The 25,524-nt window shown below is 33.9% G+C and overlaps 1 protein-coding gene across 1 annotated transcript in view; it reads left to right on the top strand.

The window, feature by feature from the left end:
• LOC135226562 (glutamine--fructose-6-phosphate aminotransferase [isomerizing] 2-like) overlaps positions 1-25,290 on the top strand; it is a 52,177-nt gene extending 26,887 nt beyond the window's left edge. Inside the window, 10 exon segments of the mRNA XM_064266239.1 lie at positions 4,913-4,939; positions 14,751-14,762; positions 15,067-15,227; positions 16,646-16,888; positions 19,864-19,897; positions 19,900-20,092; positions 20,562-20,817; positions 22,519-22,632; positions 22,814-22,942; positions 23,608-25,290. Coding sequence (XP_064122309.1) covers positions 4,913-4,939; positions 14,751-14,762; positions 15,067-15,227; positions 16,646-16,888; positions 19,864-19,897; positions 19,900-20,092; positions 20,562-20,817; positions 22,519-22,632; positions 22,814-22,942; positions 23,608-23,853 — 1,415 coding nt within the window. The 3' untranslated portion in view covers positions 23,854-25,290.
• Positions 25,291-25,524: the final 234 nt, after the last annotated feature.

Consider the following 25,524-nt stretch of genomic DNA (forward strand, 5'->3'; position numbering starts at 1 on the left):
AAGAGCAGGTAGTAGAGACATTTCTGTTCTTAAATATAGTAATTTGAGTGGGTAGTGAAATTTTTTCATAGCAGTACGTACCTGAATACAGCTTAAAGTTTTGTTAATTATCATGCTAATAGCAAAATGCTGCCTAAGTGCATATATAAGTTGTGTGTGTGTGTCTGTTTGTTTATGGTAGAAATTTTGATCAAGAAACTGTTGACAGTAGATGACGGCTTAGAAAAGCAAATCAGTATTAATTTTTTAACCTCCAAAACAAAAAATAGTGTTATAAGATAAGATGTGTTTTGTAGACACCATGCTTTGTAAATACAAGACCCTTTTACCTCCACTTTGCACTTTATTCAGTTACTTATTCAGCAAATCACTTTTCTCTCTTACTGTCTTCCATTGTATTTTTCTCAAGTGCAAATCATACTAAGCATTTGGTTTACTTTTAATTTATTTTGGGACAGTTTCCAGTAATATTTGAGAGTAATGGGAAAAAATGCTGTATGATATAAACGTGCTTAAAGAAAGCTGTTAAAAGTGATAGAGATGTAGTGCTATAGATGAAGCATTTAGAATATGATTTTGAATAAAAATTATTAATTCATGAAGATATTTTGGAATAAGGGAAATTAATAGGTAGGAGGAGAAAAGAGTTGAATTGTCAAAATGATAAAAAATGCTAGTAAGATCTCTAGAAATAGTGAAAAAGATGCATGTTTATGGAAGGAAGTTTTGGTTGTATAGAGGAATTGAGCCAATTCTTCATTTGGAAAGAGTCAGAAGGATTGAATGAATATGATAAATGGCAGGGATGTTTTAAAAGCCAAAGCACTGGCGAAGAGATAGATTGTAGGAATGGAATATGTGACAGGTGTATTTAAAATGTGTTGCAATGACTACTGAATTTTTTCTCAACTACCTTCTGTAAGGAAAATAGCTTACAGGCATTGGTATAGAAATTCATTCCCACATGCACAATTGATTTATGCATATGCATGATGTATATTTGATTCTGATAATGTGATGATAACTTCACAATTAATGAAGTTGTTTGTTTTTAAGGTCTTAATACCACACATTTGGAATTTCCATGCAAGACAAATTTTTGTTTATAGTTTATGAGATGTGTTAGAGAACTTTTGAGTTGGTTTACTAACTATATGAATGTAACTAACACTTTGGCATTATTTCTCTGCATATTAAGATGTATTCGAGTTCGGAGGGCGTGCACTGGGCACAAGAGATAGAGGCAAGTGTGGATTAGTCACATCTAATTGCATGCATGCTTTTATTCCCTATGTACAGTCTTAGTTTTTAGTATATTATCTTTGTCTTTGGTTACTTACAGTATATTAGCATAGGTGCATTACTGCATGGCTTAATTGTATGCTAGAATGAGCTTGAGATCCTGATAGTATAATTTTGGCTGTAATATCAGTAAAACCATGGTGTTTACTGTTATCAGAAATCTATGTCTTTGTAGGAATTTTGGTACCGCCACTTATTTTAAAGTCAAGTAGTTTTTTATCAGTAGTTGAGAAAGCAAATACATGTTGTGCAATGTATTATTTTTTTTTTACTTACTTACATATGTAAACAAAGGTTTTTCTTCAAAGGTTTTGTCTTCACTTTTGGTATCTTTGTTGCATAGTTGTTAGAGTGTGGTAGTTACTATTAAGTACTGTACATAGTTTTGGATACATATGTATATAAAATTGTTTTGTCCTCTGAACAGAATGAACACTGTAGTATGTTCAGAGTGATGTTTGTGTCATTAAGAAGGTAGGGTAAGAGGGTGGTAGGTTCTCAGTTTGTGGTTTCCAAGTAGGTGATTTTTCAGGTGGAAATACAACATTTGTGGGCTTAAGGGAAAGTAAAATGTACTGTATTTCTAACTAAAATACTATCATTAATGACCTACATTTTGAATACAATTAATTTTCCAATTTTTATGTGCTGTGAATTGATCTGACTCAGATATTTATGTATTATGAGGATATTGGCACTAATTTCCTGTTGATAGTAACTGACGACATTTTGAAGGACAGCACAAGAAACAACATTTTTTAAAGCAGGAAAGGTCATGCAAATGGAGTATAGAAGACAGATGTCTTATAAAACTAGCCCTTGCTATGATAATTAAAGAATTCCCCAAGGGAAACTGATGAAGTATACAGTGTAAAATGTTAATTTAATCTCATTTTTGGTAGAAGGAAGGGCCATAAAAATGTAAAAAGCTGGTAATGAAAAATGATTGTTAAGAATGTATGGGGTAGAAGATTAATTTGTTGAGAGCTAGTAGAAGATTTGTGATAAAAGTCAAGCTTGTAGAAGGTTATATAAAAACATGGCTTGTTTATTGGAAAAGTTGATTTGGGAGAAAGGTGTGTCATTTCTCCAAGTCTGTTTAATATCTGTACGGACGAAGTAATTAGAGAAATTATGTAGAGGAAGGAAAGGATGATTAGGAGCAGACTCGTGTGATTGGAAAAGGGGTCAAGAGTGTGTGCAATGGGCATTATGTTATAATGATACAGTGTTATTTACTAACATTGATGAGGAGTTGCCTAGAACAGTAAAAATAGTGAAATCTTTGTACATGGAGAATTTCAAACAATGTTGGCAGGAGTTAGATAATTACGGCCAATGAAGTTTCAGTATGCATGGTGGTAAAATGGAAGTGATTGATTTGTTGAGGCTCTTGGATATAGATGTGATGGATGAGATCTGTAGTAGGGTAAGAAAAAAAAAGGTGAATTAGAGGGGCTCTGTTAAGGCAAGTGAGATCATGAAGGTAGATGCTGTTGAAATGAACAGTTTGTACATTATATTTGGAGTAGGAAAGGTTAAAAGGGAAAGAAATGAAGATACAAAAAATTTGCAGTAAAATGGTTAGCATAAGCAAAAAGTAGGTAAGGGACTTGTAGTTGGTTGGTCACATAGGGAGATCCAGTAGCAATATATGGGTGACAGTGTATACATGCTATAACTGGGAACCTTTGGAGGAAGGAGAGTTATTATTAGTTGCTGAAGTGGAAGAAACTTAGGATCCTGAAAGTGCAATGGTGCAAAGCATAGTAAAGGCAGGGAAAGGACTTGATATGCCTCTGAAGAATCATGTGTATAATTATGTAGGTAAAAGTAATTGCCTAATTTACTCAAATGAATACTATTCATAGTTTTCATTATCTTTTATTTTCAGGGTTTTTTTATATAGATTCATATATGTTATTGCTTATAACCTGAACAGATGGCTACAGTTTTGTCCTATTGCTGAAAAAAAAACTAGTCTGTAGTGGCTGCTGCCTTGTGGAACATGTGATCATGTTTTTTTCATTTGTCTCTGACAGTCATGGCTGCTTTTAGATTTAGCTATTTTCTAACAAGGGCATCCATATGTAATTTTATTTCTTGCAACAATATTTTTTTATTTACCTTCCCATCTCTGATATGTAAGTCATTGAGAAGGATGGCTTGAAGACACTGTACTATACCTAATTATTACTTGGAAGTCCAACATTTGAGAGGTCATTGATAAAATTCAATACTATTGGTTCTAGTGAATCTTGTCGCATTGGATTTATCATACATTTGATAGCCCTCCTGAGTTCATAATGAAATTGATGCTCTTACCAATATAATCAGAATTATGATAATTTACTTTGACGTTTAAGCATTGATCTTCTTACTTCAGTTTTTTAAGTTTGACTGATTAAAAGAAACCTTTTCTATAAAGCACACATATAAAATAAAGAATCTTATAATGAAAATATATCACATTTTATCCTTAGGATAAGAAATTGCTATAAATCTCAATGAATAAGAATTCCAATTAATAAATTTTTCTTATGAAGCTACTGAGGACAAGAATCAGCTCAACTCTCAAATGTCTTTTGGCGAGTTTATCAATCCTGTAATGTCTTTATAGGTTAAAACTCCAGCTTGAAAGCTTTGTTGTGATGCTTGATTTATCTAATTTTGTGGTATGCTTTTCTTGGGTTGTTTGTACTCCATTCACCCCCATCATTATTTTACCATCTGAGACATGCAAATCTTGACCATTCTTCTTGTTCTTATTGACAGTTGACTTGAGACTGATTAGTTATTGGACTCTGAAACTATTATTTGTATTTGTTCTGACTGTTCACATATGAAAATAGTTGTCAGTGAAGTTCTTTGAAAAATGAAAGCCTTAAATTAGAATAAACAATATAATTAGATTTTGAAAAGTGATTTCCTGTGTAGTCTTCATTACATACTTCAATGAACTACTAAATTTTTTTTTTAATTTACCTTCGATCATTTTAGCATAAATCCATTGTACATGTTTAAGGCTATTTATGGGATTTAGGAAGAACTGCTTGAGTGTACAATGCTTGGGTAATGTTGAAGATTTACTGGGAAATTGTTTATGATTTAATTTTATATGAAATCTGCCAGACTGCTATGAATGTGTGGTAGTTTAGTGGGCATGTGATTCATATTTTTTTACACTGGTGTTTATATGATACTAGACCTTGTTTTTTCCAGGATTGTAATTTTTTTTATTTATATTTAGGAATATGAAGAGGGTACCATGTTGAAAATCATATGGAAGTGGATTCTACATGTACTGTATACTGTACATGTCTTATTTTTTCTCTTTTTTTATCTGTTATGTCTTTATGTTATATTTTCTTTTATGAGCTTTGTGTATGAATGGTGTATCCCTTGAGATGATGTGCTGTTTACTCTTTTACTGACAATATTATTTTAACATTGTGTTCATTATTATTGTAATGCTGTTGTTGTTATTGCTTGTTATTTATGATTGATTGCATTTTTGAGAGTGATGTATTAGAAATTGTATTTATTTTAACACCACTTTTCTTCTCCATTCCGTTCCTGCCCTGCCCTGAACCTCATACATCATTGGCAGACTCCCCCGAGAAGGTGGAACTCAAAGGTAGTTAGTGTTTCTTCTCTGCCGCCTCTTTTTCTTTTGTCTCCTTTCAGGGTTTAATCATAATCCTATTTCCTCAACCATGGGCATTTGGTTTCTTTTACCTTGTCACCATAAGCAGTATCCATGCTGCTGCCAATGATTTTTCATTAATACTAACTTGCTTTGTATGTCGTTGGTACAGTGAATGTACTAAAGCATTTAACAGCAATGCTTTGGGTTAAATGGTATCATCAATACCAAGTAGTAGGGGCTTTCAAGGTTTTGCTTTCAAATTGAACATTAGAATGGGATTTTATTGTGCACTACACTTTTCATTCTGTTGGGCTTTGTAGAGGAATTAGGGGGTTAGGTTCCCTCTTTCTAAGGAATGGTATTGAAAATCTTGCATTCAAGTCAAAGCTAGATCCCAAGACTTTTTTTCAACCATGGAGAAGTTTGGGAAGAAGTTGTAGTATAAATTTCACCGCATGTATGTAGCTGAATTGATCCAATAATAACAAAACCTTTCGGTTACTTTATTGTAAACTGTTATTCACAGATTACTTCGTTCTTAAGCTCTTATACCCTTCATAGTGTTTATGTATATGCATACACAGATTTTTGTAAATAATATTTTATATTCCCTTTCATTATATGAATTTGTTTGAAACTCATATTATGATAGAATCGGCATTAAATTCAAGTTGTTCAGTTACTTGTATTACTTAATTGCATTCTTCCATTTGTTAAAAGCTGTAGTAATTTTGAAGGTTACCTATTCAGGACAGCATGAGCTTCAGGGGAGTATTGATTTAACTATCTGTTAGCGGTAAATGATTGTACCCATAGTCAGCAAACCTCTTATTTCCCACATGCCTAAAACTTTGGCATGTTCAATTAACCATGTACTCTATACTTTTTTGTTACACAGCAAAGCTTGGGGTAATGTTGAGCAGAACATGCCTTCAAGAGTTATTCTCTTGTCTCATTTATTGTACTAGTCCTCAGCCAACCTCATGTTTCATTGCATTTCGTGGTGTTGTGAGTAGTCTTTGTGTGGTGTTGTGTGGTGTTGTGTTGTCTTTATCTACTTTTCCTTGATTTCATTTTGACTTAATGGTCAAGAGATATTGCAGCTCAGTGCAAAAATTTTTAACATGTTTCTGCTCTTTTTTTTTTTAAAGAGATGAAGAGTAGTATTATTTTCTGTAATAAAACTGTTGTTTATTTAACATACAGTTTTGCTCGTATATCAGAATGCACCCTGTCATGTTTTGATTATTGGTCTTGCAGTTGTTAGTAAGAAGCTGCATCTGCGCAGTTTTGAGCAGTTTCTTAGGTTATGAAGTTTTGCAAGAAGTATTTGTGTCCAATACTACCAGAATTTATTACAATAATCCCATCAACCAGGAATTTCTGGATTTTTCTCAGAGAAGTACCGCAAATAGGCGAATTTCCCACGAATAATGGGTAGATGTGGTCCAGAGAGAAATCCATGAATCCGTGAGTCCACGAATCCAGAGAATGCAGATACGGTTACCATACTCATGTGCCAAGGGTAATTGCTTTCCTCAATAGTTGTAATTAAGCCAACTTGAGTAACTCAAAAGGCATTTTTTTATATGTCACATGAAGGCACAAGATCAATTTTGTGATCCATGAGTTGTATATTGTACTGGAAAGGCCATTTTCCCTGCACTCTTAATTTACACTCATGTTTGTAATGTAGTAGAAGTTGGGAATGTTGTTAAGTTGTCTGTGGAATCTCCTTGTTGATATGGCAAATTCGCAGTACATTTTAATGGCTGCTTTACACATAAATACATAACCAGCATTTGGTTAGTCATACAGATCAATGAGGCATGTCTCAGTCAAAATTATTAGGAGGATGGAGTGGTGACTTATGTATTTTTTGTGGGAGGGTCTAGTGATGGGTCTTTGTTCTCCTAAATATTCTAAAGAATTGGCAACTTAATTTTTTATTTGGATATTCCTCCAATTGCCTTTCTGAATACTTTTCAGTTTCAGTGGAGTGTTTCTCTGTTTGGTATTTAGTCAGCTGGATTTCTATTCAGGATGTAGGGTCTTGTTTGACTATTGAGCTACATAGATTGTTGGCAAGATGGCATATGTTGGTTTGAAGGAGGAATGTTTCCTGCATTCTGTTTGTCAAGTTTCTTCTTCAGGATGTTAAGGATGGCTAATATCCATAGCCATCTTGCTTCAGAATATGGTTCTGATGGTGGTGGTCTGTGTGTTTTTCGTATGATTATTGATGACCTCTTCTTGCATCTAGCAGGAAATCCTCCTTCCAGATGCATCATCATCCTCTCAGTGTAGGAGCTAGGATGTCCATAGACATGGTATTTATGCTGGTAGAAGATAACTTACCTTTGGGATGGTCCTGGAAAGAAGGGGCAGGGTTATTTCTCATGATTAAATCGTTCTTCCTTTTATTTGAGTAGTAGATCACTAAATGAATTTTCACTGGCTATTATGTACTACGTATTAGTATCTTTAGTATTGAAAATGAGCTTACATTGATATGGAAAATGCCTGAAAGGCCAATCACTTGCTGTGTATCCGGCCTCAAACTAGAAGCTCTTTTATGTAAAAGAATAAAAAACAAAAACAAAGAAGGAAATGTGTAATAAATGAAGATAAATGGACAAAATTATAGGAATAACACATCATAGTACCAACTTAGACCCTAGTGGAATGAAAAGCTTCACTTTTCTTGTAAGCTGTAATTCTTCACAGTCTAATTGAATTGATATACTAAATACAGTTTATTTGTACAGTTAATATGAATAAAATTATTTTGAATGGGTTATGTACTATCTTTCTTGTTGAGAATAGTACATGTAACCATAATCACTTATTGTTGCGTGATTTAGAGAATGACATATGAACCATATAAAATCAAATACGTACATCCTGTTGTACAGAAAGGCCTTAAGTGAAAAGGCAAGCCTAAATGGATAAGATTACTTCATTTTTAATGGAAACTCCACACTTGCTCCATTTGGCCTTTCTCAAAAGTCACTCCTAGAATTAAATTATGAAATAGGAAAATTATGCAGAATTTTTCTTTAGAAATTGTAATTTTAGCCATTTACATACTAATTTTTAATTTAAAGTGATGGATGCACTTCAAATTGCTGCATTTTGTTTTCATTGTTGTTGTTGCTTATACTGAATATTTTGTAGTCTAAATCTATACTACTCTTGTGTTTTTCATAGAGCTCAAGAGTTTTGACTACCATGAGGAGCTACATTGGTGGTACATAAGTAGTTAACTTTTCCATTGATTGATCTGCACTTGTGTGAAAAAAATTAAATATTTCTAAGAGCATCTGATCTGTAACTTTAGGATTGGTCATACAGTATACAGAGTAGGAGGAAACACACATGATAATCTTACCTTTTGACATGCAAAATTCTGCTTGTGATGATGGTACTGCTGTAACACGACATAAAGTATAATAGTCATTGTTGTAGTGAAGTCTTATATTTTAGTTCTGTTTTGCCTAATGGATAAAACTTAAATTATGAATGCTTAAGTGCCTTTGAATTTGATAAATATGGCTTTGACATAAATGGTGATTTATGGCAGTGTAAGTTTCTTTATGGGAGAAAATTATTATGATGAATTGGTTATACATATACAAAGTTTTGGAAATGAAAAGTTATCAAATTATACTGGTAGTGTGCTTTAAAATATATTAATTATCACAAGATATATTATTGTGAAATACCATTACATGATAAGAAATATCCTTTAGTATACGTATAGTTCATTTTGCCTAGAGGAGTAATTTTTTTGGATCCCATGAGTTTTGAGGCTATATATAGCTCTCCTGTTAAAGGAAGCAGCACACATCATTGTTCTGTTAAAAAGTCATTTGAAATCAATAGCTTGTGCATTGAAACTGGATATTTAGAGTTCACCTAAATATTTACAATTAAACAAGTAGCAGGTGTTTATGACTAGAGTGCCATAGACAAGTGCAAATGAATGAGTGTTGCTAAAATGTAGTAATTTTAATTTTCAAGTTCATAATTAGTATACTAACTTTAAAATAAAACAAATGTCACTCATTCCGTACATGAGGGACAGCAGCTCACATTTCCTTGTCAACCTGTTGTGCTTTGTCCACCCTTAGTCATATCTATTTTCTATCTGCATTTTCTCAGTTTTTCTTTTGCTGCTTTTAAGATAATTAGTTCTATATGAGAAAAATTTAATTGATTTAACTTTACTATTCGTGAATAGTGTAATGATTTACAGCTTTCCTCAGTGCCGTGGTTAATTTTGTTGTGGGTTATGATTATTAGTAAATATATAGTCTGAATGACAGTTACCTCATATGATTTTTACAGGTACTGTATTACAGTATATATGCTTTAAAAGCTGGGCTGATTTTTTTTATTCTTTCTGCTTCTTTCTTGTAGCTCTGTAATTAACTGAGGAAAAATTAGTTCTCTGATGTATATTATCTTTTTCGTACTGTCTTGTTAAATAAGTGTTGTAATATTATAGTGTAAATTTAAAAGCTACATAAGAGTTCTGTGAATTTTGTAAATGTTATATTTTTTTTATTTAAAGATACGTACAATGAACGCTTTAATTTTTAATTTTTACATACTTTTAATTTTGTTTAAAGAACTATAAATTGCTGTAAATAATATACACTTGCAAAAGCAACCTGAATAGCTCAAAAAAAGAGATGTGCAGGACTATTCACAACCTAATCCATTATGAACCTCTTTACTTCTCCCCAAATCCAAAACATCTGCCTCCTTCCACGATCTCTTCCTCCTGCTGCTGTACCTGATGGTATTTAAGACTTGGAAGGTAATAGATTTAGCCGTTTCTCATTTGTTTTTAATGGATTTTTCTTATGTTATTGACGTTATTATTTATTATGTTTTTTTTTGTTTAGATGAGAACTTGCTGCAATCTTAAGTACTATTATATAGGAGATGTTTCCATTGATTCTACGTTTCAGCACTACAAAACCACAAATTTTGTTAAGAAATAATTGTCAAATTATAACATGATTTGCAGATTTAATGTAAAACACTCAAGAGCTAAGTGCTGAATTTAGTTTTTTGACACTGTAAGGCTGAAAGTTTAATATGTCCTCTGTGTGGCTTTCAAACTATAGTGTGATAAATGAAGATAACATTTTTAGTTTAAATAAGTGTTAAAACCATTATAAACTTAATTTGTGCCAATGGGAATATGGACCTGCGCTTTTATGGATGGTGTACTCAGTTTCATAACATGCTGAGTACTTCATCGATGAAAGCGTGTTTGTATCCAAGGAAAAATTTTGTATATTTTTTAATTAATTTTCAATGATGCAAAATTTCATCAGTCTTCCTTAAATTTGAGCATTGTAATTTCTAATTTAAGTATATATTATGTCTCCCAAATTCAACTTATTCAGACCAATAAGGAACAGAAATTATCAACACCTCAGATAGGATGTGATCCATAAAATTAAAGAATTATTAAATCATTGATGCAGAATACTGTAATGTAGTGTAATGTAATGTTTGCTAATATTATGTAATCATTCATAACTATATTATATCATATTAAGAGTTAGAATAATACAGTGCAGTGTATTTACATTTCATATTACCATGAGCCTCCACCATTTCATAACTTTGGATGGCTGCACACAATTTTATAAACAAAGGAATGGATGTTATCAGGTACCATTTTACTTTTCCCGAAGGATCATCAAGCATCCAGCTGATTAATTTTTTATAAGGCACAGAGGGAGTACTCAGTCTGATTAACACATACAAAATGCAGTTTACTTTTTAACCAATATATCCTGGGCACTTATCTCCATATTGTAGTGTTTGTACATTTCTTAATTACTGCTACAGGCAGTCCCCATGTTATGGCGGGAGTTTCTTTCCAGCAGTGTGCCATAAGTCAGAAATCACCGCAACCCCTCCATATAGGAGGGACTTCTTTATAGTGAAACCTCCCGTAGGAGGGACCGCCTTATAGTGAAACCTCCTGGTGGCTACGGCTCCCTAAACCGGTTCTCTCACTTCGCTATATTGCTGGCGAGTTGCAGCGCTGTAATCCTAGTTACAGTGCTACAGCTTTCTAACATCAGCTATAACCCAGAACCAATTTTTTGATGAATATACTACCATGAACCCCCTATATTCGCGGGGGAGTTGCATACCAGATCCCCCTGTGAATAGCTAGGATCTGTGAATACTTTGTACCTACCCCTCTAAAAATGCTTATAACTACATACTTATTTTGATAGTTCAAACACAAGAAAAACCCTCTAAAAATGATTATAACTGAATATCATAATACGTAGTTGTATCACAAAAAGTGCATTTAGTCATGAAAATATGAAAATGAAGTAAGTTGTTAATATTTTTCAATGAAAAATACAGCAAATAGGTGAATTTCCTGTGAATTCGTAATTGGAAAATATGGTCCAAAGAGAAATACGCAAATAGGTGAGTCCACGAATCTCGAGAATGCAAAAACGATGGGTCCACTGTATTTGAAAAGTGCCATAAATACAGAACACTAGGTCAAGACAGCTGTAACCTAGTGATTACCTGTATACTATTTTTAATTTCATATACTAATATAATTTGATATAGCATTTTCAAACACTGGGATTCTTATTATTGCTTATTTTCAGTTGCAATTATGTAATACATATTTGATATTTACCAGCTTCTGAGCACTTAATTTATTGTGGAGACTGTGCTTATGTACACTGTAATAAGTTTTTGTGGACAAAGATTCATATAGGCTTTCTGGAGTCTAGACCAATTTTCATGGAAAAAGAGTAGTACACTTTAGATCAAGAATTGCTGTCAAGTTGTCAACAAAGGTGCTTTGCTAGAGTCTGCAAAAGTAACTCAAGGAAGCAGGTGAATAAGTATAATGGTGAGGTAGGCCAAGGAGCTAGTGAAAGTGACTGATAACCCTTTTTTTGATGGTTGCTTTTAGTTTCAACCAAACATGTTTTCATGTCTTTTAGGGTGTTATCTTAGACTTAAAGTTTAAGTGTGTTCAGTTTTCTGCTAATTTGAAGTGCTTTGACAACATTGATGATCATTTTGAGCACATTTGCATTAGAAATGAGAGAACCGCTCAACACAAATTCCTTCAAGAAACTTTTCAAAATCTTCAGTGTTGAGCTTGGTTACGATATGATTTATGAGACAAGATTTCATTAATCTTATTTTGTGAGATCATTTACTGTATTCTGTGCCAGCCTTATGAGATTTGAGAATTCTAACCTTGCTGTTTAAGTAAGCTTTCACAACCACCTAACTAGCACTGAGTATTTTATCATCTTCAAAACTCAGTTTTTCAAAGGGCTAAGTCCAGTGGTTTCTTTTTTGTTCTTTGCACCTGCTCTGTGCCAAAATTCCTTGCTAATTTTACTCTACTGACACAGCATTTTGCTGTAACTTGATACCTATTCTGATTTTGAGGAGTTTTTCCTAGATTCAAGGTTCATTTAAGTTGCCTTTGGGCTAGTGAGTTAAATCTCTGGCAAGGACAGTTTATTCGAAAATTTTAGTGTCGGGGATATCTCAGTGACCTAGTAAATGAATGAGTAGAAAGTTAAAGTTTTCCTTGAATTTGTTTTAGACAAATCCAAGGCTTATTTGAAGAGGAGCACAGGAAAATAAAGTAATGTAAGTTAGCCGAGATACTATGCAGCATCAACTAAAAATATGGTTAATTCTCTCAGATGCATGGCAGCTGAATAGGAAATGCATTGTATATAAGTACATATTCATAGGGTACAGCTAGCCTTGTCCTTCAGCAAACTTGAGTAGAAGGGAGCCAAAGATATATAGGAATACAGCTAAAGGAAGCCATTTTCATGATACTGTATAGCAAAATCCTATGGTAATACAAGTCACTAAGTCCACAAACTAAAGAAGCCTATCTGCCTACCAGGAAAGCAAGCTTAATGAGGCTGGTGTAACAAGGAACATGTCTCACATAGCTTTGTTTGGCTTTGTTTAAGGCTGGGTATTGCCCCTTCCCAAAGTACATACTTACACTACGTATAGCTATGACAAGTTTGTTTTTTTACTTTATGCAACTGCCAATGAAAAAGTATAATTTAAGTATTTATGGTAGTTCCAAGTGCATCCTTATTGATAGTAAGTTGAGCATCATCAGCTGACTCTGAGTTACCTGGATGGATTCCTTTAGAGGGATTTTTTTTAAAAGATTGCTGCAACTTTATATCTATGGCTTGATAATATTATAAATTATGGTCTCTGGAAGGTATTTTTAAATCCAATTGTTTATCCAGATATGGCTTATGGTACATGCAACATCAGTCAGTTTGCTCATAGGTGTCCTGGTAGGTGCACTCTTAATAAGAAAGTAAATAGTCTGAAAGCTGGAAGCTTTGTTGTATCTTGTTAGAAATGTGATCTTGGAAAGATTTCAGTTTAAATGTTTCCTCCTTGGAGGCTAATTCATTTTGCCAAAAATTGTGTTGTGAGTCTCAGTCCCTTATATGATGAGTATACTGTGTGTGCTGGTTTTTAATCCTTCTCTTGTATTTTTTGTGTGTTCTATTTCAAACTTTTGATAACAACTATGAAGATAACTTACATTTCAAATCTACTTTCAATAATGAACACCTTTTTTCTTTTCTTTCCAAATCCTGAACCTGTCTTTTAACAGACCTATCCAAAAAGAAAGGTAATATCTTTTGCTGTTTTATGTTTAACTGTTTTTTAATGAGAAATATTATAAATTAATTTAATACATTGTTAATTATGATACTTATGCAGTATAAATATTTCAGTTTGCAATGTGGAAAGCATTGTATTATCAGCAATAATCTTAGTGTGCATAGTTGGTCTTTTGTGCCATTACACAACTTCTTGTTTATGTGAATGTCAGATGTCCTTAAAGGTTTAAGATAAATACTTAATGTAAATTGTATATAGTGTGTATAATAGTGATCAGCTTTAACTGATGGTAGACAGGACAGAAGATGAAGTCAATATTTTATGGTTTTGGTTATTGCTTCAATATGTAGCTGTAAAATACTGTTGGGAAAAGATGTACAGATATCGTACTTTAATTGAATATGGACCACACCATGTAAATGACACATGACATTGGCTAAATGGTGACATAGATAAAATTTTGTTGACTGTTAATTATTAGGGATACATGAACAAGTTATCTTTTATCATCAAACTTTGCATGATAAAGAATTTTGGTTTGGTTGCTCTGGAATTATAGATTAGAATTTTTCTCTTAGTGTAAAAAATGTTCTCATTCCATACATCATTCATTTGAACATCATTTCATGTTATAAGATTATGTATTGGTGGTAAATCTTATGAATAAACTAGTTTGTAAGACTTTTCGGGAGTGTTTTAGCATGATCCTGTAATACTGTGTACAGTAATTTGTTTGCTTATTCATTTTTTGTAGCTGACTTAAGTTTTTATAAGTACGTACAGCTTTTAGAAATATCTTCCAAGAATGACTTGCTTCTTTGCCAAGACATTTGGAGTTCTACAGTCATCAACAGTTGGAATGCAAGCATGCTTTTTTGACGTTTTCCACTGTAACACCAAACATGACATGGACAGCATCAATCATTCTGATGTTGTACTTCTAGTGAATGTTTAGTATGTTGCAATGAATGAACTAACCTAATTTGTTTATGTTTTCCACCCTTTTTATTTTCGTTATGGCTGGCTTCCGTCTCCGGTCATCTGCTGCATGACCCCCAACCCCAATATACTGTACCTCTGTCCCTATATACCCCAACAGACACCCAGTCAGGTAAAGTGTGCACATTGTAATCTTGTTTATAATCTTCACTTAAAACTGTATTGTAGACAATATATTTTGTAGATATTGCATTTTTGTAACCTTTTCCCTTTTTATTTTCCTAACTGTTTGTAGAATTTGTTTCCCATAAGTCTCATAATCAGAAAACTTACCCTGAACCTTTTATTTCAATTTAAATCATTTGCTTCTAAGTTCATTCAGTTTATTCTCAGAGTAAGAGGCAATTTAGTTTTGTGCTTTTTAAGAAAGGGAAACTGATCGAAAACTTTTTTTTCTTTTTACTTTGTATACACAGATCATCGTCCACATGGCCATGAAATTCCATCACACGGTCTTGCACGATCACAGTCCACCTCAGAATTTCTCCCACAAGGAGACAACAAAGAAGTAGAATATTTCTTTGCTTCTGATGCATCTGCAATCATTGAACATACTGACAGAGTCATATATCTTCTTGTGAGTGTATTATAAAATTTTGTTCGTATCTTAGCCATTCTGTTCTTTGATGTTAATGATGATAATGCATAGTACAAAAAATTTTATATTTGCTGTAAATTATACTTTCTTAGTGTTGAATGGAGAGTTTTCATTTCTCTTTCCTTTATTCCCAGTAAAGTGTCATAAACTTTTATACTGTACGTAGTATTACCTCCCTATTTATAGAATTAGAGTAGAGGTAGATTTCCAATATATTTACGTATGTCTTATTTTCTGTGTATTATACTGTATTACGTTGCCATTTTTAGAATTAGAGCTATGGATTTTCTCAATATTTAAGTACTTTTTATTTATCCATGTTGAAATTGGTATATTTTATTTATCCATGCTGAAATTGGTATATTTAAACAACATCAGTTGTTTAAATATACGTACTTACACAGCTGAATTATCAGCAGTGCACCAATGACATTCTTATAAATATTGTACACCATTAACCTCAGTCCTGTTTTCACACTTCTTGCTTAAAAATTTTTTTCATTCCAATCCCTCCTGGCTACCTTTTCCTTTGTCTCCAGAACTGAGACTTTTATGCACAGTTGCCCAACATAGTTCCCATCTTACCATTCTCCTTTCTCTTTATGTAACTAAAATAATACCAAACACAATGCTTTGCCTTTTGACCTTACCACATGTTTATTGTATCTACACATTTTTTATTCTTTAAACCTTTGTTACCACACCGGACTTTTACCTTTATTGCTTACTAGACACCCACACTTCACTTCAAAAAAGGTGATTTGGCTCGACTGTCCTATTATGCATCAAACTTTTGCTCCATCATGCTTTTTTCCTCTCTTCCAGACTTTTTGCAGACATCCTGTTACTTTCTTTGCTCTACCTATTATGTTATTCATCTTTTATCCTATCATCCTCACTTATGTCTACTCCCAAATATTTTTATGAATCATTCACTTCAATTTTTCCTTGCTCAATGCTGGCATTCCTTGTTCCGTCTTCCATTGAACCTCAGTCTCTTGATAATGATCACTTCCATCCTTCTCTATTCAAATGCTTTCAACCCTCTCTCCAGTTTCTTTTTACCACCAACTATCAGCACTATGATTTGCAAACAGTCCATTTTCATATCACATAAATTTTCAGCAACATCACTAAATGAGTCATAGTGTGTTTATACTTGCTATCTAGCTTTGACCAAGCAGTTGGATGACTATAGATCATACCAGTGTCTTAGGTGATTGTGACCTCCAGTAAGAAGGGTGTCGGGTGTAGCAGTTGAAATACTCAGAAGTCATCTGTCTCCCTCCTGATTAGACAGATATTAAAAGATTATTTGCCTTCTATCCAAATAAAAGCATGAAAAATGTCAAAGCTATTCCAGAATGTCACATAAATAGATTAAATATTTCTTCCAGGATGATGATGTAGCAAGTGTCGATACAGAGGGCGTTTTGAAGATCCACAGACTGAAAAGATCTCTTGAAGACTCCCATGCTCGTGAGATTACTACATTGAAGATGGAAATCCAACAGATCATGAAGGGCAATTTCTCCTCATTCATGCAGAAAGAAATATTTGAGCAGCCTGAGTCCGTTGTGACCACTATGAGAGGAAGAATTAATTTCGACAGTGAAACTGTAGTGCTCGGTGGAATCAAGGTACGTACTGTATATACCATAGAAAGTGGTTGTGATAGGATATTTTAAAGTTAACTACCCATCTTATTTGTTACTTTAGATATGTTGGGTAAGATATTCTAGAAGTGACTGGCTCCAGAGAAAAAATAAGAGCATGGTCACTGTAATACTCATATGTTAACTCCTGAATTGAAGATGATTCTATGCAAAAGAATTCTTCAATACTAGCCACTTACTCATCCTACACAGTAGCCTTATTAGCAGCTCACTGAGCCCCTGTGCACACTTCATTCTCCTGCATTTTGCAGGTACTCCGACACTTCGCTGGTATTAAGGGTGCTCAACCATTCCAGTATGTATAGTACTACCTCATTCACATCTTTCATCACCATTTTCTAGGTTGTCCTCTCTTCCTTCCTAACATTAGGTCATATAGTATATTTATTTTATCAATTTAGCATCTTCCAGATTTCAAAATTACCAGGTAATCTTAAAGCATACTGATCCATTCTTTCACCTATGCTAAACTTATACAATTACAGGAAGTCCCCAGTTATCAGCGGTCTTGGTTAATGGTAATCCGGTTTTATGGCGCTTGTCTAGTGCCATAAAATTTGCGATTCATGGCACCATAACAGACCAAGTTTTGGTTATCAGTGCCATAAGGTACTGATAATTAGAGTTGTGGTGCCAAAACATACCTAACAGAGGCGCCATTAATCGAAACTCAGCGCCGTAAATCGCCAAGTTTCGGTTAATGGGGACTGCCTGTAATATATATTATCTACAGTTGTCACCCTTCCAATGTTACCTCTACTTATAGTACTCTGAAAAGAAACTCAATAACCTCAACTTTTTTTATTTTGTATGCATCCTATGCTCTACCATGAAGGAGAGTTTGCTCAACAATACCTTCATACATTTAAGCTTTACTTCCATAGATTCTCAAGTTGTCTTTTGCACTTGTACTACTATCCCCAAGATTTCTCCCAGTTACTGTAAAAATCAGCTGCTTCCATTCTTCCTCCATCCATATTGAACATTAATTGCTTTTATGCCCGATTTCATTTACCCTCAAAGCCTTACTTGTGCTGGTATTTATTCAGCTTTCTCTTCATATCAATACTACCATTTAGTAAGGCATTTCTCTTAATTTAGAGTGGCTTCATAAATAAGCAAAAAAATAGTCACTGACAGATAATCCTTTAAAAGCTGGATAATAGATATAACATTTGTACTGAAAACTTCCAACAGTTCCACTGCCTTGGTGCTTCTTAGTTCCTAGGCCCTTTCATTTCAACGAGTGCAGAGTAGTTCATAGATTTTAGTTCTGTTTGGTTTAGTAAATCACAAGGCACATATTTATAAACTTCAGAATCTTGGAGTGGGTTGATAAGTTTTAGGATTACATAGTATTTCAAGGTTTCCGTACAGGTAGGCAGCAGCAAGTTGCTATGGATGGGATCTTTAGTGAACCAACACCTATTGTCAGGAGTTCCACAGGGTAGTGTTGTGTTCTTGGTCCACTGTTATTTGAAGTATATATATGTATACTAGTGATGTGGCTGTTGGCCTGGAAAACAAGATTGTTCAGTATGCTGATGATGCAATGCTTGTGGTCGTAGTAGTAAAGTCTCTACTTATGAGAAATGAAACTGCTCTCAGCCTTAATCGGGACATGGACCAGATGGGGAATGGTGTCGTCAGTGGGGTATGAGGCAACTCCAGTAAAATTAAAACACTATTGGGGTGCAGACCTCATACAGATTTCCCACCCTACCCTCCCCTTCAGGTGGATGGTACTTTGCTGAATTAGTCTGAAGCTTTAACTATTCTAGATGTAACTTTTGGCTCGCATATAACTTTTGAGAAGCATCTAATAAAAGTTTCAGCATATGTTGCTTGAAAGATAAGTATTGTTTAAAAGGCCTTGTATATTTATAACAGTGATAAAATCAGTGCAACATGTTTTAGGTTATTTGTACTCCCTTTACTAGGATACTCTCTGGTGTGGATGTTTCTTCTGCCAGAGATTTATCTCCTTTAGATAGAGTTGTTTGTGGTGGTAGGTTTCTATTTCATAACAGTAGCAGTTATGACTTGGACCTTTGACGGATGGTCTCTTGTTTGTCACTTTTTCATAAGTTGTATTTCAATAGAGGTCTTGCACATTCACAACTGATCCCTGATCCCCTGTATCTGCTGAGTGCAACAAGATACACTGAGCAGCAGCACCAATATGCAGTAAATGTGCCTCACTGTTGGACTTCTAAGTTCCAGAAGTCCTTTATTTCTCACGCCATTGGACTGTGGAACAGCCTCCTAGAGGATATCATGCAATTGGATCTTCAGAAGTTCAAGCAAAGATGCAATGAATTATGACGCTAATACTATTCTCCTTGCATTTTAATACTTTTTTATCAATTTATTAATTTGTTGTTATTTGTTAATAAGCAAGATCTCTTCTTTCTGTACATTTTTCCCTTTACTTCCTAATGAACACCATATTCTTTGGAACCTAAAATTTTAAGTCTGGCCATTGTGGGCTTGTTCCTTATGACCAGGTTTCATGTACTGAATAATAATAATGATAATTATTCAACAAATACTTTGTCTTTCTTCCCTCATTCCTCCTGAAACTTCATAATTAGTATACAATTGCTCATATGTTCAAAACATCTAACTTCACTTTACTCTGCATAAACATTACTGTCAACCTGATTTTTTCTTTTAATTAATTTGAATATCTTAATTGTATTTCTCTGAAGGATAGTTTTCTCAACAAACCATCCATATACTACAGTATTCCGTTTGCTTTTACAGACACTTCTATTCTTCACCTATTTGAATTGCCTTTTCTTTCATCATGAAGCCTGTATGAATGACTACTTTCATTCTTATTCAATCATAAACATTCATTGAAATAAACTGTATCATCACAAAATTTCATTACTGCATAGAAAATTTTTCATATAAAAATTTTGGTATTCACTCAGGATTACATCAGTGAAATTCGTCGCTGCAGACGCCTCTACTTATTGCTTGTGGAACATCCTACAATTCTGCAATTGCCACTCGTCAGCTACTAGAAGAACTAACAGAACTCCCAGTTATGGTAGATTTAGCATCTGATTTCTTGGATCGTAACACTCCTATATTTAGAGATGATGTTTGTTTCTTCATATCACAGTCAGGAGAAACAGCTGATACCCTAATGGCTTTGAGGTAAGTGACAGAATTTAGTGTTATTGTTAGGAATTTGTATATTACTTGTGATATTCTCTGAGTCCTAAGGTTGGTACAGTAATTCAGAACCTCAGTGTACAAGCACTGTACCTGTATACAGGCAGTCCCTGGGTTACGTTGTTCTGGACTTATGACACTGGCCTCACTGCACCGTTAACCCCTATTTTTCTGCCCCATAAGTTGAGTTAAGGTGGCATTACCCAGACTTATGGTGCTGTAAGTGATATTTATTCCCATTATGACTATGATGATTCAGGTCATGTCAGTTTTCAGCTTACAGCGCACCAGTGGGGATGGTACCCTTGCCATAAACTGGTGACTGCCTGTAATTTATATGTATTATTCAGAGGACAAAATCAAGAGTACTTGTAACTTTACAACACATACAGAATATATTTGCCTTCTGAAATAAACAGTATCTCTTACACTAATTGTTTTATCTGTGTAGGTACTGCAAGCAACGTGGGGCACTTATTGTTGGCATCACTAATACAGTAGGATCTTCAATTTGCCGTGAGTCACACTGTGGTGTTCATATCAATGCTGGACCTGAAATTGGTGTTGCCTCAACCAAGGCTTATACTTCTCAGATAATTTCACTCGTAATGTTTGCACTTATGGTATCAGAAGATAGAATATCAGCTCAACCTCGTCGCTCAGAAATAATTCAAGGACTCCGACACCTCCCAGACCAAATTAAAGAAGTAAGTATTGCTTTTCTTTCAGGTACTTTTTCATTACTAGTGATTAAGTAGTTTCTGCTCTTATTTTCTAAATTTTGAATTTCCCACAAGTTGAAATTATAGTTCAGCTGGCTGGAAAATTTCAATTTATACCATCAACACAGTTTCTACAATGTAAACCTCTTTTATTTATATGTATCATAATGCTTGGGCAACTGAAAATCAAATAAGTGGTAATAGTAACCCTTAAAAAGACATCATCCCACTAGGAGTCTATTGCTTCATATTCAATATTGGTTACTTTTAACCATAGTTACATTGCAAGCAGGAATGTGGGTCAGTACTCCTCAGTCTTGTGTGCCTCCTTATCTTCATTCTTCCTTAGATTCATGAATCTGTATAGATTTGTTCTGTGGTGTAATTAAATATGTGAATATTATAATTACTTGTATCAATTGCTGGGTGAACACAAGGAATTAAAGGGGAACTTCTGCTTAATAGCCATTAAATTTTGTCAAACAGAACTTTTAATAAGCTAAAAAAAATGAGCCATTGCTGGAATCTGTACGTAATCCTGTGTTTTTAAAATTTAATTTCAAATTTGGCACCGAGGTACTTCAATGGAGAGCACCGTTAATCCAGGATTTGACCTTATTGCCATGTGGCGGATTAGCACCGATGACGTAGTGTCGCGGTTGCCTCACGATAACAAGCGCAGCGAAGCATGCGTATTGTATTGTGTTCGTCCTTGGTATTGTCATCGTGTTTTAGGTTGTCATTCAAATAGCATCAATTATGCCAACTTGTATGGCATTTCGAAGGGAGGATATCAACATCAAAACCTTTCAACCTATTACGCAAACCATTGTCTGTTTGGACCATTTCTTGCCAACAGATTTCAAAAATGACATTAGGAGCAGGTTATTAGGTATGGCTATGAAATTTATATAATGTTTTGGGAACTTAATGGAACTTAATTTCCCTCTGAACAGACCATGGTACCGATGAAGATAGGGCGGCTATCTACACTATGGTGCCTCCATTTGTATACATTTGAATTGAAATTTATTTTTGTCAATCACCATGTGCATGTTGTGATGGGGTGAACAGCAGTTTTTTAAATGTGTGTGTGTCCACGAATTGTGTAGGCAGCATGCCTGGTGGAACAGCTCTGCCTGTCTGAGCCTACCGTGACATGATGTCGCACATAACAGATGAGCCACACATAAATGGCTGCGCCCTTGGTGAAATAGAAAATGGGTTGCAAAAAACAAGAAAACGCCCATTTAAAAAAAAAAGAAAGTTTTCACCAGGGGCACTTAAATGGAATAACACTACATATGGAACAGCTAAAATGCAACCAGAAGTTCCCCTTTAAAGTCTTTGTTAAATGTACACTTACCAAAGGGCATTCCTAGTAAAAATATTGGAATTGTTGTTTTTATTACAATATTTCATTGTTCAATTGTTGTCAAGTTACAACCAACTTAACTTCACTTAGTGTATAAGGTTTAAATTATTTGAAAATATTACATATATACATTCACACTCTTCAAGTTTTGGGATTTTATCCCTGTTTAATGTACAATAAAATTATTTTATATAGTCCACATTAGTAAGCTCCTGTTAAGCTGGTTAAGACTAGTTTGATCACTAAATATGTATTTTTAAGTTTACAGTTTTCTATATCTGAATGTTACATTATGGATATTCCCCCAATAGGTACTTGATCTAGATGGTAAGATACAAGAAATCAGCAAAGAAGTATTTGAGAAGAAGTCTCTACTAGTTCTGGGTCGTGGATATAATTATGCCACATGCCTTGAAGGTGCCTTGGTAAGGCGTTTTATTTAAGTTTTGATTAGTATTATTTAGTTTAAAGTGAATTTGTATTGAGATAAATATTATATTCGTTTCTGGCTTCTCCTTAATGCTTTAATTGAAATAAGTGTACGATTCTCAGATTCTTTGTGACATAAACCTTATTGCATAAAATAAGTGCATCAACTTTTTACAGAAAATCAAAGAAATCACATACATGCACAGCGAAGGTATTTTAGCTGGAGAGCTTAAGCACGGACCCCTGGCTCTTGTGGATAAAGGCATGCCAATCATTATGATATGTACACGAGATAAAGTCTTTGTGGTAAGTCTTTCACATTTGTATTACAGTATTATATTCTTTTGCTGTAAGGGTCTATTTCTCCCCTTTAGCTGTACAGATGTTTAAAATGATTTCGACTAACTTGAAATTTTTACCTATATTTTTGTATATTAATTCTTTGTTGACTGAAGTTTGCAATATTTGCTGATGTTACGTAAATTTTGGGCGTGTAGGTTCAAATTCAAGTTACAGTAGAACTTTAAGTTGTATGTATGTTCCAATTTAAATTTTTAATGTAAATTTCTTGTTTCAAATAAGTAAAACATACCTTATGAAAGTCTCAGATTTTGGTCAATATGCAATGACTGCGCAAAACATTTACTAAAAGATGATTCTGATTCACAAGGTGGAGGTTGAGAAACTAGTCTCAACCTCCACCTTGTGAATCAGAATCATCTTTTAGTAAATGTTTTGCGCAGTCACTGCATATTGACCAAAATCTGAGACTTTCCTAAGGTATGTTTTACTTATTTGAAACAAGAAATTTACATTAAAAAGTTAAATTATGCATTCAGAAGAATTAATATTACAGTGTATTAACATAGTGAGATCTCTAAGAATTGATCAGCAGAGAATGAAAAACCTAATTTTTGTTGTATTTATGCTCAATAAATGGAAGGTTTTGATTCAGCTGCATTTTCTTTCAGAAATGCATGAATGCCCTTCAGCAAGTAACTGCCCGCGAAGGTCGACCTATTCTTATTTGCCACAAAGGTGATCAAGAACCCCAAAAGTATGGTTCCCAAGTTCTGGAAGTTCCAAAAACTGTCGACTGTTTACAAGGAATCCTCACAGTTATTCCCTTGCAGCTAATATCTTACCATGTAGCAGTACTGAAAGGATGCAATGTTGACTGTCCGCGCAATCTTGCAAAGTCTGTTACTGTGGAGTGAAATTATTATTGTTATTATGTCGATATTTTACACCGAAGTTACAGTTAATTGATGTAAAATGCCTCTCCTCCTTGAATGTGTCTGTATATGTGGTACTTAAAATTTCCTACTTGGTTCAGGTTGTATATTTTACTCTTTGATTGGGTGCTACTGTATGGTGGTGATTTAGTGTTTTGAGTCTTGAGAATTTTCATATGCACGGTTTTAGTCATTTGTCAGATTGTAGGCAAAAGTTAGATGATTTTATATCCATGTTTTGTCATTGTTAATAAGTTCTTTAAAGATTTACAGCACTTGTTCCTTGGTTTGGTGAAAAATTATTTTGTTGTCATTAGCAACGTCTTGACTGATCTTTCACATGGTGACATTTCCTAAACTTTCATAAGAAACTGAAGCCTTTTTTAAACAAATTATTTATTAGTTCTTAGAGTAATTCTGGTTTAAAGCAGCGGTTAAAACCTTGGATGCATTGTCATACGTTTGTGTGAGTACTAAAAATCTATGAAAGCTTCCATTTTTTGTACTTTTTCTCATGTGCCTTCTTAAGTATGAAGGAATGCCATATTTCTGACTCCAGTATAATTTTGAACTCCATAGGTGTTATTCCTCACATTGGAATTGTATTTTTATATATTTAAACATTGAAGGATGTTACTTGTACTCTTAGAAATCTAATTTTTATGAAGAGAATTGGATATGTTTTTTGGAGGCATTTTTGTTTGAAATATACTGTCAGTCAAACTCCTCTTAAGCAAAAAAAAAAAAACTTGGGATTTTAAAGTTTCATTTATGTACATAATTGGCACCCACTGTCCTTAACACATTCCTGCATGACCAGGGCAAACACAATACCAGTGAGTACTCACTGTAGACATGATTTTGGGTATGTCAATGGAAGAACAATTTATTCCCTTTTTATGTGTTATCTTCTTGATGTATTTTCACGTACTAGTTTTTTCTTCGAGTTCAAAGGTTTTCAAAGGTTTTGAAGTGTCAAGGATCATTTTTTAAATAGAGTTCAAATGGTTATTGATTAATTCTGTTTTATAGTTCAGAAAAGTTTAGCATGAATCTGTTGGTATACCATATGATAGTAGTACATACTATTCTTTTTTATTTAATTGGTATTGAGACTAGTTTTCTTAATATCTGCAAAACATGTATCTATTAAAGCCTGGAATCTGGTTTGCAGGTTTCAATGCCGCTAAGAGTCGTAATGTGCAATAGTAGTTATCTTTTCTTACATTCCTGTTAATGCTTGTAAAAACAAACAAATAGTGCTGTGATAGGCTCAGGGGAAACCTAAACGCTATATTTGGCAGTAGTACCACATTTCTTTTCGTCTCTATTACCTTTGTAATTGTAATGAAAAATATTTTTTATCTTTCTTCCAGAGAAGTGTGGAAGTTGTTTGAAAAAATAAAAATCTGTAAATGAGTTTGTAGATTTAATAGAGACCTGAATTATGAATCCATTGACGGGATGTTTTAGAATGAAGTGTCTTCATTAAGTGCTTTTCCTTTGCTTTCATATGAGTAGCATGCATATTACTTTTAATTAACGCCCTTTTCCAAGTGTAGATAGAAAGAATGAGTGTTGCGTTGCTGGCTGAATATGAGCAAGAAGCTCTTTAATAGCTAAAACCTTGGTTAGTAGAACCCTCATATTATT

Source organism: Macrobrachium nipponense, chromosome 14 (genome assembly GCF_015104395.2).
Source record: "Macrobrachium nipponense isolate FS-2020 chromosome 14, ASM1510439v2, whole genome shotgun sequence".
NCBI classification, from domain to species: Eukaryota; Metazoa; Arthropoda; class Malacostraca; order Decapoda; family Palaemonidae; genus Macrobrachium; species Macrobrachium nipponense.